General features: G+C 40.1%; 1 protein-coding gene across 1 annotated transcript; it reads right to left on the reverse strand.

Moving 5' to 3' along the window:
* Positions 1-2,636: 2,636 nt before the first annotated feature.
* Positions 2,637-3,578, reverse strand: LOC121389230. Its single transcript, XM_041520830.1, has one exon. The coding sequence runs from the start codon at positions 3,576-3,578 to the stop codon at positions 2,637-2,639; it is 942 nt and encodes a 313-aa protein (XP_041376764.1).
* Between the last annotated feature and the right edge of the window lie 12,194 nt (positions 3,579-15,772).

Genomic DNA, 15,772 nt, shown 5'->3' on the forward strand with positions numbered 1-15,772 from the left:
TGAATACGGTCGGCTACGTACTGATATATTTCCAAACGAAACGTGTACCGTGTATTTACCCAAAACATAAAAAGGTCAAGCACAGTTTATATTACCTCATTTATAACTCGGGCGGACATGAGTAAACAGTATTCGTGGATCATTGTGGCACACCCTAGAGGCGAACCGGAAAGAGTTCTGTCACAGAGTCCAACGTGGTATAAAACCAAATCTGAATCCGTTACTTCACTGAACAGTATTTTAGCACACGGAGTTGACATTCCGGATTGTTGGGGTGGACCGTACTATTTCATACTGTCAAGATCAAGTTTTACTGTAAACTATGACCGACTTGATACGTGAAAATTGGAATTATCTCACTCTGCTTAATGAAGGAAGTGTGAAACAAAGACGTGCACTGTTGTCACACGCGTCGCCCATTCAGTTCAATGCTTTGATAGAAGTGATTTACAACGTTTTACGTGGAAACATACCTTTGTCTAAATGTGTTAAAAAAACATTTGCATCGTTACAGATCAGTCATTCGATCGTTGGCTAGTAAAGCAGTTCACAAGAGACATAAACTGCAACTTTTAAAATCGCATCACTTTATTCTACCTACCTGTGTTGTTGCTTTGCAATCTTACTTAAGGGACGAGAAGGGAACTATAGACCATGAGCAAACCGATGATTTTGTTGTCGAGGAAAACTTACCAGAGACTGTTGAACAATCCGACGGGGAATGAAAATCATGCACGTTCATAGTACATGTCACGCTTTGAGGAATGATATAGAAAGAGACATAGTACGTGGTATTAGGTGTGCTGAATCAATCGGAAAGCTGATGCTGCTATGGTTCTTTATTCAAGATCAGATAGAATTAGATCAGCTATATCTCAATGACCAAAATGAAGTCGTTACAAAAGACGGTCAAGTATTCAGTGGATCAAACATTGTTCAGCTGATTCGTCAAGTGATACTACAAAACGAACAGAAACAGCCAGCAAACTACAAGCGATTTGTGAAACTAATGACTGACTTAAACGCCCCCGTGACACTATTTAATCACGAGCAAGTTGGTTATGGAGAAGAAAAACGACAACCATTATTAAATCATCAACCACTGTATTTAAAACGTAAAGCCGTATATGGTCCACCAGGACAGAAAACAATCAAGACACATAAATCACTCGAAAAGTTTGAATGAAGACGCACTGTAGTCACATGTATCATGTTTGTAGTGTGAATAAAATATATTGAAACACTTTTGCTTTGTATTTCTTTCCCAATGTTATTACCGCCTCTGGGCTGGGTTTTTTTTTTTTTTTTTTTTTTTATCCACTGTCTGTTTAAGCATAGCGAGTTTTTGTCTTTCAGTCACAGCTAATCACACAGCTCCAGTTCACAGAAAGTCCTCTTCTTCTTTTTTTCTCTCTCTCTCTCTCTCTCTCTCTCTCTCTCTCTCTCTCTCTCTCTCTCTCTCTCTCTCTCTTTATTCTTCAAATTATTAACACAAATGTTTTGCATTGCTGGTTTCTTTGTTTTTGTGTGGGTTGGTCGGATGATGTGTGTTTGTCTCTCTATGATGAATTTCTCATCTTGTTACTGCTGTCACAATTGGCAAGATGTGTCTGTAAAAAAAAAAAAAAAAAAAAAAAAAAAAAAAAACACACATTAATAATAATAATAATAATAATATTAATAATAATTATAAAATACCAAACCTGTTTATAGGAGTACAGCCACTCTGGAGCACACTTCTTATTCTGTTCCTATGAAGACTTGTTTGACAGATGTCAACTATTAAGCCACACAAGATAGAGCTCAATTAATATTTCACAGTTGAGATGGCATGTAAAAAATGCAACATAAATTAAAATGTTCTTACTTGTTTGTTTGTTTTTAAATGGAACTGAAGAAGGTCTCTGGTGGCTATATCACAGGTGGTTGATGTCATTACAGTTGATTGATAGTATTATGTAGTAGTGTTGGTATAACGTGCTCCTACTGGCAGTAGCTAGTGGGAATTTCCCTGTTAGCTCAGTTGGTAGAGCACTGGACTCTCGTACTGAGAGTCTGTGGTTCGAATCCCTTCAGTGAAGGTTGATATTTTTCTGTTACATTTGGAGCCCACGTAGGGACTGGGTGTGTTCTTAACACAAGAATACAATTATAATCCAGTCAGGACCCGTAACAGTTCAACTGCCCGTGGCCCACAGCTCCGGGACGTAGCTTTACTTGAGAGGGGAGTATGTAGTAGTGTTGGTATAACGTGCTCCTACTGGCAGTAGCTAGTGGGAATTTCCCTATTAGCTCAGTTGGTAGAGCACTGGACTCTCGTACTGAGAGTCTGTGGTTCGAATCCCTTCAGTGAAGGTTGATATTTTTCTGTTACATTACAGGTGGTTGATGGTATGGCAGTTGGTGGTTGATGGCATCACAGTTGATTGATGGTATTACAGGTGATTGGTGGTATGGCAGTTGGTTGATGGTATCACAGTTGATTGATAGTATGGCAGGTAGTTTTTGTCACTGTTTGCTATGCACATTATTATTATTAGTAGTAGTAGTAGTAGTATTAAATGACTGAAGATGGGGATACTGACAACGGAAGACGCTGAGAATAAAACGACATAACATAAAAACAGTCACATAATTTACAACGGATTGTAGCCATAAGGTTTAGATTCGATGCCATCGTCTAAAAGGTATCTCTTATCATCTAATGGCGTCAGTGCAATTTTCTTTATTTTGATGGTATACAGTTCATTGTGAAAAGATCTAATCTGATGATAAGAGGCCATAGTTTGTTTATGTTCAAAAAGACACTCTTTGAACATTTCGTGACGAAGATGTTTACGAATAAATGTTTTCTGGATGCCCTTCGCTCTCAGTTCTTCCTTTGTTACACCCAGAATTTTGTCCACTATATAAGAATAATTTTTTGCCCGAAGTCCTAAAAATTCCCTAATAATTTTACCACCCGCTTCATCTTTCATGACACCGATGGCTTTGTGTCTTTCCACGGAATGGAGTGGGTGGTCTTTAGGATAGTTGGACGTGTCAAAGAGAGAGATATTTGCGTTCATGAAATCGTATGGATCTCTGAGGGATCTACCCACGGGAACTGCTATTTGATACAACAGACTGTCCGTGTCGGTCATGAGCACCTTTAAACAGTCACCGTACTCTCTCAGCATAACGTTGTAATGAAAGTCGTACAAAATACATTTAGCGTGTTCCAAAATCGTGAAGCCAACGGACACGGGCTGATTTAGAGTGACCAACACTTTTTCCATGCTGACCGCTACCAAATGTTCCGAAAAAATGTTCACCGATTTGAAATTTGGTTTTGCCGTGTATCGACGCAGTCTCTTTTCATCTGTAATTAATTCTACTTGCTGATAGTTTCTGACGTTTTGAAGTTGCTTTCCATAGACTGAATTGAATAAAAGTTTAAAAAGATCTTTTGAGAAATCGTCCTTGGCTTCTTTGCGTTTTTGTGTATTGAAATCAATGTACGGTTTCATCCAAGGACTCTGAGTAAATTTCAAGACTTTGTGAACATTGACGAGTTTAAGGCCTAAACGCAAATACATCTGCAAAGTCAAAAAATAAATCATGTAGTCTTTTTTGTCCTTTAGCGTTGTAAACAGTTTGGTTCCCGTGGATTTTTCCGGTTTTTTTTACCCCAGTCTCTTTAAGCAAATGTTTGTGATAGGGGGAGAACTCCTCGAAGGGATGCTCTCTTTGGTCGGTGCAACGGGCAATGTTTGATGCAAGGTATGAACCGCTCGGGAATACTCCAAGTCGCACGAAAGAATATATCCCGTGTCTCCCTCGGGATCAAGATGAAGCCAGTCGATATCGTTTACGTCTGCCTCGGGAACCCATTCAAAATCCCCTAGAGGAAGTGGCAACGACATAGCCGCCCCGTACAAATTATTAACATCGAAATACATTAACGTAGACTCGGGCTGGGTGGGGTCAAAATCGGCCATGTGTCTGTTATTCGCTCGGGCATATCTGTGATTGATGGATGCCACGCCCCCGCGAATACCCCGTTCAACAAAGTTGTACATGTCGGGATCTAAAAACAGATCTAAACAGACGTTCGTCATTTTTAAACAAGCGTCCATGGCCATCCCGGGGAGTGTGTAGTAATGAAGGGGATCTAATTTATAGTACTGTAAATACATGGTGCGAAACGCTTCCATCACGTCCGTTAAAATCAAAGTGTCTACGGAGACGTACAGCTCCATAAATTCTCTGACAGACCGACAGTGAAACGTGTCCCATATCCCACGTGCAAACTGGTAGTCCTCTTCGGACACGGTATCTTCTGTCAGAGAAGAGTAAAAGTCATCTCTACTGAACAAAACAGTTTTTTCTAGTTTTTCAAAACTGTCCACATACTCGTAAAAATAGGGAAGTTTGCGAGTGAGCATGTCTACATGATCGGGAAAGTGACCGCGTAGATATTTGAATTGATCTTGACCCTTACTCCTCAAGTTAGTGGCAAGTGTTTGTAAGCTGGTATTTAAAAATTTATAACTGTCCAAAAACCGAAGGCCATCAATTTCAAACATGAAAAAATGTTTCGAATTGTGAGGAATACATTTAAGTTGGTTCCCGGCAAATAATTCAGCCGCTTGCAAAATCATATGGCTGTCGTACCGAGATGCATTGTGACATACCACGGGGACAAATTTACACTCCCTATAATTGACATTACAATAGGAGTGACACACACCCCGAAATTCACCCATCAAATGGTCGTGGTCGATGTGTCTGTCGGACTGTAGTTCGTCCTCACATATGTAGCACACGGTGGTACAGTCAATGGCTAGTCGGTCCCATTGGGTTAATTTTACGGGGACAGGATCATTCAAGATCTCGTTGATCTCCTCGAAATCGGACAAAATGCTCTCCATGAAATGATGGGCAGCATGTTCGCCACTGAACGTTTTTAAATGGTACGAGTAGAGTTTAGGTTCCCGGCAGATGATTTGATAGGAATAGCCACAAGGTACGTGATGATGAATGTATTGGGTGTGGTTATCACCTGTATCGTCTTCCTCCGTGGGCGACAATACGCATTCAAAATCCACATATACCGTAAACGGTACTCTCACTGTTTTGGACAAGTGGCCTAAGCCAAAATGCCTCGTTGCCTTGTCGGGTTCTGGCATTTTAATTCTTTGAGCTTTGTGATAACAATAAGGTACGTGTTTCAAAAGGCAATCTTTTGAACTAAACGTCCACAGACATTTACGGCAGATATATACTCTTCAAAAGAAGAAACGCAAAACCACATTGTCGTAACATTTGGAGAATTGATTTAATTATTGAATGGTGAGTCCGATAATTACCAAATGTTGCAGGATTGTTCACAATTCACTCTAGTCCATTGTGAGTAAGTGATAGGACACACCACCAAGGTCAAGGTCATCTGGAGTCAATACCGGGTGTGGCCTCCGCGTGTGTTGACAACTGCCTGGCACCGCCTGCCCATTGAAGCAACCAGAGTACGGATGACGTCCCGGGGGATGGTGGCCCACTCGGCCTGCAAGGCTGCTGCCAGCTCGGGTAGGGTCTGGGGCTGTGGTTGTCGCTGTCGGAGGCGTCGGTCCAACTCGTCCCATAGATGCTCAATTGGGTTCAAATCCGGTGATATCGATGGCCAAGGAAGGACATTAATGTTGTTGTTCTGTAGGAAAGCCGTTGTGAGACGTGCTGTGTGAGGCCTGGCGTTGTCATGTTGGAACACTGCGTTGGCGTTGGCCATAACTGGAACGATGTGTGGCCGGAGGATCTGATCAATATAGCCCTGTGCATTCAAGTTGCCCTGCACGTGGACCAGGTCAGTTCTGCCAGTGTGTGAGATGGCTGCCCACACCATGACACTACCCCCGCCGAATCTGTCCACTTCCTGCACGCAGTTTGCCGCATAACGTTCACCACGACGCCTATACACGCGACATCTTCCATCATGACGTCGGAGCAGAAATCGGGACTCGTCACTGAACCACACCAGTCTCCATCGCAGTTGAGGCCATTGTCGATGAATCTGGCACCACTGCAGTCGGAGTCGACGGTGTTGTGGTGTTAAGATGACACCTCGAACTGGACGTCTGGCACGAATTCCTACCTCACGTAGGCGGTTCCGTACGGTCTGGTCGGATATCCTGTGCAAACCTGGTATTGCTGCGGCTCTGGAGGTGGCAGTAGTCAATCGTTCCCGAAGGTGGCGTACCCGGTTGTAGCGGTCCTGCCCGGGGGTAGTGACCCGTGGTCGACCGGATCTATGGAGGTCACGTGTTGATCCATGTTGCTGGTAACGGTCCCACAGTTTGGAGATGGTGCTTGGGGACACATGGAATGCCATGGCAACGGCCGTTCTGGATTCGCCTGCGTCTAGTCGGCCGATGGCATTGTTTCTCTGCGGTTCACTGAGACGTGGCATGTCCTGGATTGTCAACTGTCGGCCAGATACAGAGGCCAGGCAAGCGAACACCCTGCACTTTTATACTGTCGGTGTTCATGTTGCACGTGCAGACAACGCACGTGCAGTGGTGACATGGTTTGCACGTGGCTGCGTTTTTGCGAATATTCACATTTTGAAACTTTATTTTACAGTAGCCGTGGGAATGTGTTTGGGACATGCAATGACCTTATATTCACAAAGCATGAACCAGTAGGAAACATAAAATCGGAGTTATAACCTATTTGTACCCTTTTGCGTTTCTTTTTTTGAAGAGATATTTAGAATGACAGTCCCCCGGTCTCCGCACTAATCCTGCCAATGAAGTGATCAAAACATAATGCGATGTTAGTTGTGATTTTAAATATAATAGGTCGACGTGTCGTGCGGAGTTAACATGTGAAACTTTGTCACTGATTTTTAGAGGAAAAATTAAATTTTCTTCATCGCCTTTATCCTGTTTTTGATTGTAACCATAAACATTAATGCGGAGATCATTCTTTTTTTCGATTTTGCCTATATCTTTTAAAGCCATGGGAAATTTAAACTCTTCTAAAAATAGTTCAGACATATAAGGTGTATAATGACATGTTTGTTCTCTGACTAAATTTGAATCTGCTGGGTGCAAGTGGGCCAAAATGGCGTAGACGAAACATTTATCGTCATCTACATTCCTGATGTTGAGAAGACATTTTTTCCTTTGTAATGTGGAAGGCAACGGGAGGTACGAGCTTCCGCGAAAAGGCTGAAACACGGTCACAGTCAGTTTAACGGTCAAGACCTCTTCAAAATTCAAATTAGAGGAGTCCCCTTCATAATTATCCATGTCCACCATTATTTTGTTTACAGCCTGCGCGTAAGCCGTCTCCAAATCGTCGGCTGCAGTAGCCGGGGTCATTTTTGTCCTAAAGTAGGGTATGGTGTATGATTTGTTACATCGGGACCTACTTTTGAAAATTTGAATTGAGTACAGAGCCCCCATTTAATCGAATGTTTTGATTCCATTTCTGTTTCTAAATGATGAATGATCTCTGGCTGGAGTTTTAATAAGTAAAACATGGGATCGGCTCCCTCTTGATCACGAGGAACGAATTCAAATTCCCGCACCTTCCCATTAATGGCTTGACGAGAGCATCCCTGTGGTGGTCTCCTAGACTGTTTAACTTTCGATTCACCCCCTCCACCTACTTGCTGAGAGGGTCGTTTCAGGTGTTTACTTTTGGTATGTGACAACAGAGATTTGGTGGTAGAAAAAGATTTTTGACAGCGTAGACAGGTGAAAGATTGTGACTGACAAGAAGAAGTAGAAGCCTGAACATTAGCAAAGATGAAAGGTCCAAACTACATTTCTGACACGTCAAACTATCTCTGTCGTTTAAGTGATAGGTTTTCGTGTGTCTCTTTAAATTATCTTGACGTTTAAACGTTTTCAAACATTGATCACACGAAAACAATTGTTCGAATGATCCACAATTGGATTGATGTCTGACTAAGTTGCGTTTAGCACCATAGGTTTTACAACAAAACTCGCAGGTGTAGACAGGGGTGGTGAAAGAATTTTGAGACATGATTCCAAACTTTTCTTCTTATTTAGTAAAATGAAAACTTTATGTGATAGCAAACAGGAATATGGTAATGCTGAAATTAATAACAAAGAGTAACATTATTCTTAGTAATCAAAATAAAATATGTACTGACTCAAACCAAAATTGTCCAAACACTAAAAGTACTTACATTTTCAATATCAAACACGTCTTCTAAATGTCCGTTTTACAAAATGCACCCCTGGTATTCCTTCATACATTTGTTGTTGACGAGTGTGTAACATCACTTGTTCAATGTTTGTAGTTTTGCCAGCATGCGCATATGGTACATTTATAAGATGCGTCCATTGAACTGCTAATTTCAATACATTGTAATGGATTAATTCTAATAAACTCCCTCAATGATGAGCCATCGTGGATTGTCATTCCCGGTGGCTCTATTAATTTCATCATCGGTGGTCGACGATGCTTCACAAATTGCTGGTTTTGTTGTACAAGGAATGTAGGTTGGATCTGAAATGTTTAATTTCATTTATCTATTAGTAAAGCCAGTCATGTCCTTTTATACACAAATTGATAATAATATAGCAGAGGTCATTGACTTGGTAAATATTTTACTTTCGATTACAAATTTGTGTATATTATTTGAATATAGGGTGATCAAACTATCAAAACATGTTGTATAACAAAAAATACTCATTCTACTCTTAAAATTATTCATATTCCCTATTTCATCTTCTAACAGAACAATGTGTTATTATATTGTAAAATTATGTTACTCATACATAAACTATTAATCATTATTAACTTATTATTCACAAATGACTTACCAAATCTACAATAACCAGGTATGTAGATGTTTGTTGTTGGGTTTTTGTTCCGTACGGTCTTGTCAGCTGCGGTGTTCTAACGATAATAAACACTGCCTTCTTCTTCTGAACGCTTGATCAATACCCCGTTTGTAGCTGACCAACCTTTCGTGCATATATAATACATTAAACAAAATCTTTACTTATGGTCTAAGTAAATTTCACCTACTACTCGACACGAGTCCACACCTTATCTTGACCACTTGATCCATTTTCAAATGGACAAATGTAACTTGGTTAAGCTTTTAAAAGGTTCAGCTTGTTGACTGAACACTTTAAAACTTCTATCATTTCGGCTACTTCACCCGATTCCACATCTCGGATTATTTACATTACTTAGTACTAGTAATGGGATTGACCGTTTTAGTTTCTATTTAAGAACATTAGGCATACCATATTCAACCGGCCTCAATGGCGCAGTGGTTACACCATCGGCTCACAGGCTGGTATGTACTTGGTTCGCACCCCGGTACCGGCTCCCACCCATAGCGAGTTTTTAAGGACTCAGTGGGTAGGTGTAACACCACTAAACCCTCTTTCTTCTTTAACACTTCTACTAATTCACTCTCCTATCTGGGACGATATGAATAGCATTGGTCATAACTAGCGCCCCGGACAGGCGTGCGCTATAACAGCTTGCTCTGAATGTGCACATTAAGAACTATCTTTTCCTTTACCACATTCAGAGGACGAGTCTATTATATATGAACACGTGGGGTGTCATCGGGCGAGTCTAACACGAACGAGTTTGTTAATTTCTAATTTAAAACGTAATTTCGTGAGATCTAATAATATTAATACGCCCCGGTACTACTTACGAGATGTCAAGCCATACAAACATGGTTTCTAAACTTTCACCAAAACACCGACATTCAATAAATGTCTTACAATTGGGTGGAGGGGTCATCTTATTCAATGTTTATTTGACTATGACTGACCTGCTTTTGTCAGCGAATATATATATATATATATATATACTCACAAATTTGTTTTATTTCTCCGTTCATCACAACTTTCAATAGCGGTTATTGTTTCCAAAATATCAATTACAATATTTACACATGCCCGTCAAAAATGGCATTTTGAACACGTCCATCTTGTGACGTCACAGTCACGCCCACCTGTCCATCAGGTGACATCATAGCCACGCCCACCTGTCCATCATAGGCCACGCCCAGCTCCTCATTATTGCCACGCCCAGCTCCTCACCAACTCCTTATTATTGAGGAGGGATACTTATCCATTTCATACTACTCCCTACTACTCTTTTTCTAGACTTTACTTTGCTTTATTGTGATACCATCTCGTATCCTCCGGAGTCGGGCCCGTCTGCACCATTATACCAACCCATGACGACTGGACTATACCCTAGTCTGATACTCTCTCGTTCAGACGGATCCGGCTTCTCGAGATCTGTATTTCAGCACAGCACTACACCTTCAACGTCTATCGACTGTCAATCGGACTTTAAACTTTTAGATCTGCGTTCAAAATTTTATGTCGAAATTACTTCTTTTTTAAAAAATATTATTAAATAGTCTGATCCTCACTTCTTTCTCTTATTTAATTTTGGACTGTCCTTCTAAAATGCTCCAATTTATATAAATATTCGGCCGAGCAGTCAATTCTTTTTTTTATTGGCTTGTAACCTTCTTCTTTTTTCTTTTTTTTAATCTATTAACTTTTTTACTAATTGCTATTTTCAAAATTCTGCCCATTTTCCCCTCCCCCCCCCCCCCCCCCCCCTCCATCCCGAGTCAGGCCACCGATCTTATCGGAGGTCGGACTCGGAATGGGCGTGTTCGAAACCCTAGTGGTATATGGGCACGTTAAACTAGTTATCATCATCAATTTTGATGGTCGTTCTAATGTGAATGGTGTGTGTGTGTGTGTGTGTGTGTGTGTGTCTGTGTGTGTGTGTGTGTGTGTGTCTGTGTGTGTGTGTGTGTGTGTGTGTGTGTGTGTGTGTCTGTGCGTGTGTCTGTGTGTGTGTCTGTGTGTGTGTCTGTGTGTGTGTCTGTGTATGTCTGGGTGTGTGTGTGTGTGTGTGTGTGTGTGTGTGTGTGTGTCTGTGCGTGTGTCTGTGTGTGTCTGTGTGTGTGTGTGTGTGTGTGTGTGTGTGTATGTCTGGGTGTCTGTGTCTGTGTGTCTGTGTGTCTGTGTGTGTGTGTGTGTGTGTGTGTGTCTGTGTGTCTGTGTCTGTGTGTCTGTGTGTCTGTGTGTGCGTGTGTCTGTGTGTGTCTGTATGTGTGTGTGTGTCTGTGTGTGTCTGTGTGTGTCTGTGTGTGTGTGTATGTCTGGGTGTGTGTTTAAAATAAATGTGCCTATGATTCGTCCACGCAGTGAGTACATACGATAGGAAGGAAATGTTTTATTTAACGATGCACTCAACACTTTTTATTGACGGTTATATGGCGTCAGACATATGGTTACGGACCGCTCAGATACAGAGAGAGGAAACCCGCTGTCGCCAATTCATGGGCTACTCTTTTCGATTAGCCAGTAAGGGATCTTTTATATGCACTATCCCACAGACAGGATAGCACATACCACGGCCTTTGATGTACCAGTCGTGGTGCACTGGCTGGAGCGAGAAATAACTCAACGGGCCCACCGACGGGGATCGATCCCAGACCAACCGCGCATCAAGTGAGTACTTTACCACTAGGCTACGTCTCGCCCCAACATACGATAGATGCATGTGTTCAGATCTACACATTGTATTTGGAGGAGTGGGGTGATATAGATGTCAGAAGACGTATATCCATGTTTTCACCACTATAGTGCGTTCGTGTATGACGGTCATTCCCTCGTATACTGACATCCAGAAAGGGTTCTGATATTTATATAGAGTGGAGGATACCCTGTGTATCCGTTATTTACTAAAAGCTGTCTTTATTCGACGACTTGTGACTCACCATTCGTCAAAAATCATTTTGGAAGAATTCGGCCCCATAATTTGTTTTTTTCTTTTATTGACCAAATATTTGGGCCAAGGACTAAAATAAATATGCCTGTAATTCGCCCACACAGTGACTACATACGATAGATGCATTTGTGTTTAGATGTACACATTACATTTGAAGGGGTGGGGTGAAGTAGATGTCAGAAGACGTATATCAATGCTTTCACCACTATAGTGTTTTCTTGTATTGCGGTCATTGCCTCCTATACTGACTTCCAGAAAGGGTTCTGATATTTATAGGGTGGAGGATACCCTGTGTGAGTGGTCCCTATCACTTATGAACTAAAAACTGTGTTTATTGGACTACTTATGACTTACCATTCGTCAAAAATCTTTCGGGAAGAATTCGGCCCAAACATTTGTTTTTTTTCGTTTATTGATCAAATATTTGAGCCAAGAACTAAAATAAATGTGTCTATGATTCGCCTACGCATTGAATACATACGATATATGCATTTGTATGTATATGTATAACTTGTATTTGGAGGGGTGGCATGATATGGATGTCGGCACACAAATACCAATGTTTTCACAACTATAGTGCGGGTTTTTTATGGTGGCCATTCCCTCATGTACGGACTTCCAGTCAGGATTCTAATATTTATAGAGTGGACGATACCATGTGAGTATGTACTAAAACTCTGTTTATTCGACTACCATTCTTCAAAAATTATTCACGAAGAATTCGGCCCCAAAATTAGTTTTTTTGTTTATTTACCAAATATTTGGGCCAAGGACTTGTTTTTTAAAATAAATGTGCCTATTGTTCGCTCACACAGTGAATACATGCGACATATGCATTTGTGTTTATATGTACAACTTGTATTTGGAGGGGTGGTATGATATGGATATCAGAACACAAATATCAATATTTTCACTACTATAGAGCTGTCTGGTATTGCGGTATTTGCCTCATATATACTGACTTCCAGATTGGATTCTTATATGTATAGGGTGCACGATACCCTGTGTGAGTTGTCCCTATCCGTTATCTACAACAAAATGTGTTTATTCGACTACTTGTGACTCACCATTAATCAAAAATCATTTTTGTTTATTTACCAAATATTTGGGCCAGGGACTAAAATAAATGTGCCTATTATTCGCCCACGCAGTGAATACATACGATATATGTATTTGTGTTTATATGTACAACTTGTATTTGGAGGTGTATGGATGTCAGAACACAAATTTCAATGTTTTCACCATTATAGTGCGTTCTTGTATGGCGGTCGTTGCCTCATATACGGACTTCCAGAAAGAGTTTTCATATTTATAGAGTGGGAGATACCCTGTGTGAGTGGTCCCTATCCGTTATGTACTAAAAACTGTGTTTATTCGACTACTTATAACTCACCATTCGTCACAAATCATTCTTGGACAATTCGGCCCCAAAATTAGCACTTTTTTGTCATTTATTTAAAAACTATTTTGGCAAGGACTAAAATAAATGTGTCAATGATTTGCACACGCAGTGAATACATCCGATATATGATTTTTTTTTTAATATGTACACATTGTATCTGGAGGAGTGGGGTGAGCTAGATGTCACAACACATATATGAATGTTTTCACCACTATTTGTGTGGTCCTTAATCAAGTCTGACGCGATATAACTGTAACTAAAATGTGTTGAGTATGTCATTAATTGAAACTTTCCATTCTTTTTTTTATTCCTTTGAAAATGTGAAATTTGTGATTTTGAAAATGTGCTCATTAACAATGTGGTACCGGTACTGTTTAAAATGGTACCCATGTGTCATAACTTTTAATCTTAAATGTGATGGTCCTCGTGATTTGCCAATTTTTTAGCAAAGGAAGTTTATAATTAAGATGCATTCATTTGTAGCTCATTATTTTGTTTTCATTCAGGTGTTACTACTTGGTTGATTGACACGGAAAACGTTCATCCAAATGTTTGAACTAAGTAAAGTTAATGATAGCTTCTTTTTTGTTGTTTTTTGTTTGTTTTTGGGGGGGCTGTTGTTTTCTTGAGGGGTTTGTTTTTGGGGGAATCCCAAATAACATCAACTGTTCATTATATTAAAAGTTCATAAAATATATATGGGCATATTTGAAAAGTGGTCAAACACCAGACCAAATTTTTTTAATTAGCAGCTCAAATTGGATTTTGCTTTCAATAATTTTGTACATACATGTATTTTTTTTAATCCGGTTTAAGCTACTATAAATACCAGAAATACATGGTGTACACACATTACTATCGTAAGAAAAAAAATGTAATTAATATCCAGTTTTATTCATTAAAAATCTTTAAGTATAATGATGAAGAAAACACTTATAATATATATTTAGTCATTTTTATTGTTTGAATTTGCAATTTACTTTCAAATTTTACTTTTGGCCCCAATAGTCCTTCAAGATCTTTTGGTGGTCATAAAACCTACTGTAATACTGAACTACCGGTTGTAATGTTTGCCCAATTAATTCACTATTATCGTATAACCATTCCCCACAGCTAATATACCTTACAATTTTGGCAACTGTAAATTCTTATTAGAGTCCCCTACTTTTTTTCAGGAGTATATATATATGGGGGGTTTTCCATCCGTCATCAAAATATAATTTTCATCCGGCACCAAAACTAAAATGCCTGTGGAAGACAAAAGGTTAATCAAAGAAGTAAGTTAATTAATCTAGATTTCAAACATGTTTCTTGGTTATAAAAAAAACATTGATTAATCAAAGTTCCCTCATATACTTTTGATAGAATGTATTGATTCTTTGATTTCTATCAATGTCCGACACAAAAACTATTTATATTTCACTAAGTCAAACTGGGTTAATTAAGAAATTTGTTATGCATAGTATTAATGCAGCTCCTCCTGCCTCCTACAAAACTATATTAGGCTACTTTACTTTCTAATGTGAATGACTTAAAAGAAATACACGGGCAAAGTTTCAAATTTCATCCGACATCAAGACTAGTATTTCGAAATATGCCCATATATAATAATAATGAGCTCCGTGGTCTAGTGGATAAGTAGCCCGAGTACTCTGACTGTAAAGGGCCTGCTACACGATACGATAGAATCGGACCGAGTCACTCGTACGAGTCACTGGCACGAGTCAATCGGACCGATTGAATCGGATGTGTTGCCCAAACGTTTGGGGACGTTGACCAATCAGATCGTGGCGCAGATAACGTTGACGTTCTGAGTGTAATGGCGGAAAACTCTGTTAGCTTGTCGTCGGTACAGACCCAACAGCTCATAGAGTTGTATCAGTGGCACAACTCTTTGTGGGGTGTGTCCAGTCATTTATATAAATACAGAGACGTTACGACAGCCGCCTTCTTATCAATGCACGACATTGTTTACCATGGTTACAGCAAGGATATTTTTCAATGACGTCACGTTTCATACAGTTGACAAGTACCGTGTGGCAACACGTCCGATTCAATCGGTCCGATTGACTCGTGCGATTGACTCGTACGAGTGACTCGGTCCGATTCTATCGTATCGTGTAGCAGGCCCTTTAAAACCTAGACGGACATTCGGAAGGTTACACGCTCTCATTACAGCGTATAACCTTCCAAATGTCCGTCTAGCTCTTTTACAGAGTACTCCGACTAGTGGATAAGGTGTTGGAAAATCAAGCAGGTGACATTGGTTCAAATCCCGTCAAAGCTGGTTCACATTTTCATTCATCTTTCTTATCTATCATCCTCTGCCTACCATTATTATCATATTAATATTAAAAAAAAAAAAAAAAAAAATCTATTTTTTTCCTACGATTTCAATCTGTTTTGACTATTTCTGTCAGTTTCCTCTGTCTTCTGAACTGTCCACACCATCGCCTACCTGTCTCAACTTCCTCCACAGGTGCAGTCTCTGTGTATTTCCCTGCACCCACCTGGCATCCTTGTCCTCTGTCGCTTATAAAGCTGGTCTGACCCACGGCATTAATT

Source organism: Gigantopelta aegis, chromosome 14 (assembly GCF_016097555.1).
Source record: "Gigantopelta aegis isolate Gae_Host chromosome 14, Gae_host_genome, whole genome shotgun sequence".
NCBI lineage: Eukaryota > Metazoa > Mollusca > Gastropoda > Neomphalida > Peltospiridae > Gigantopelta > Gigantopelta aegis.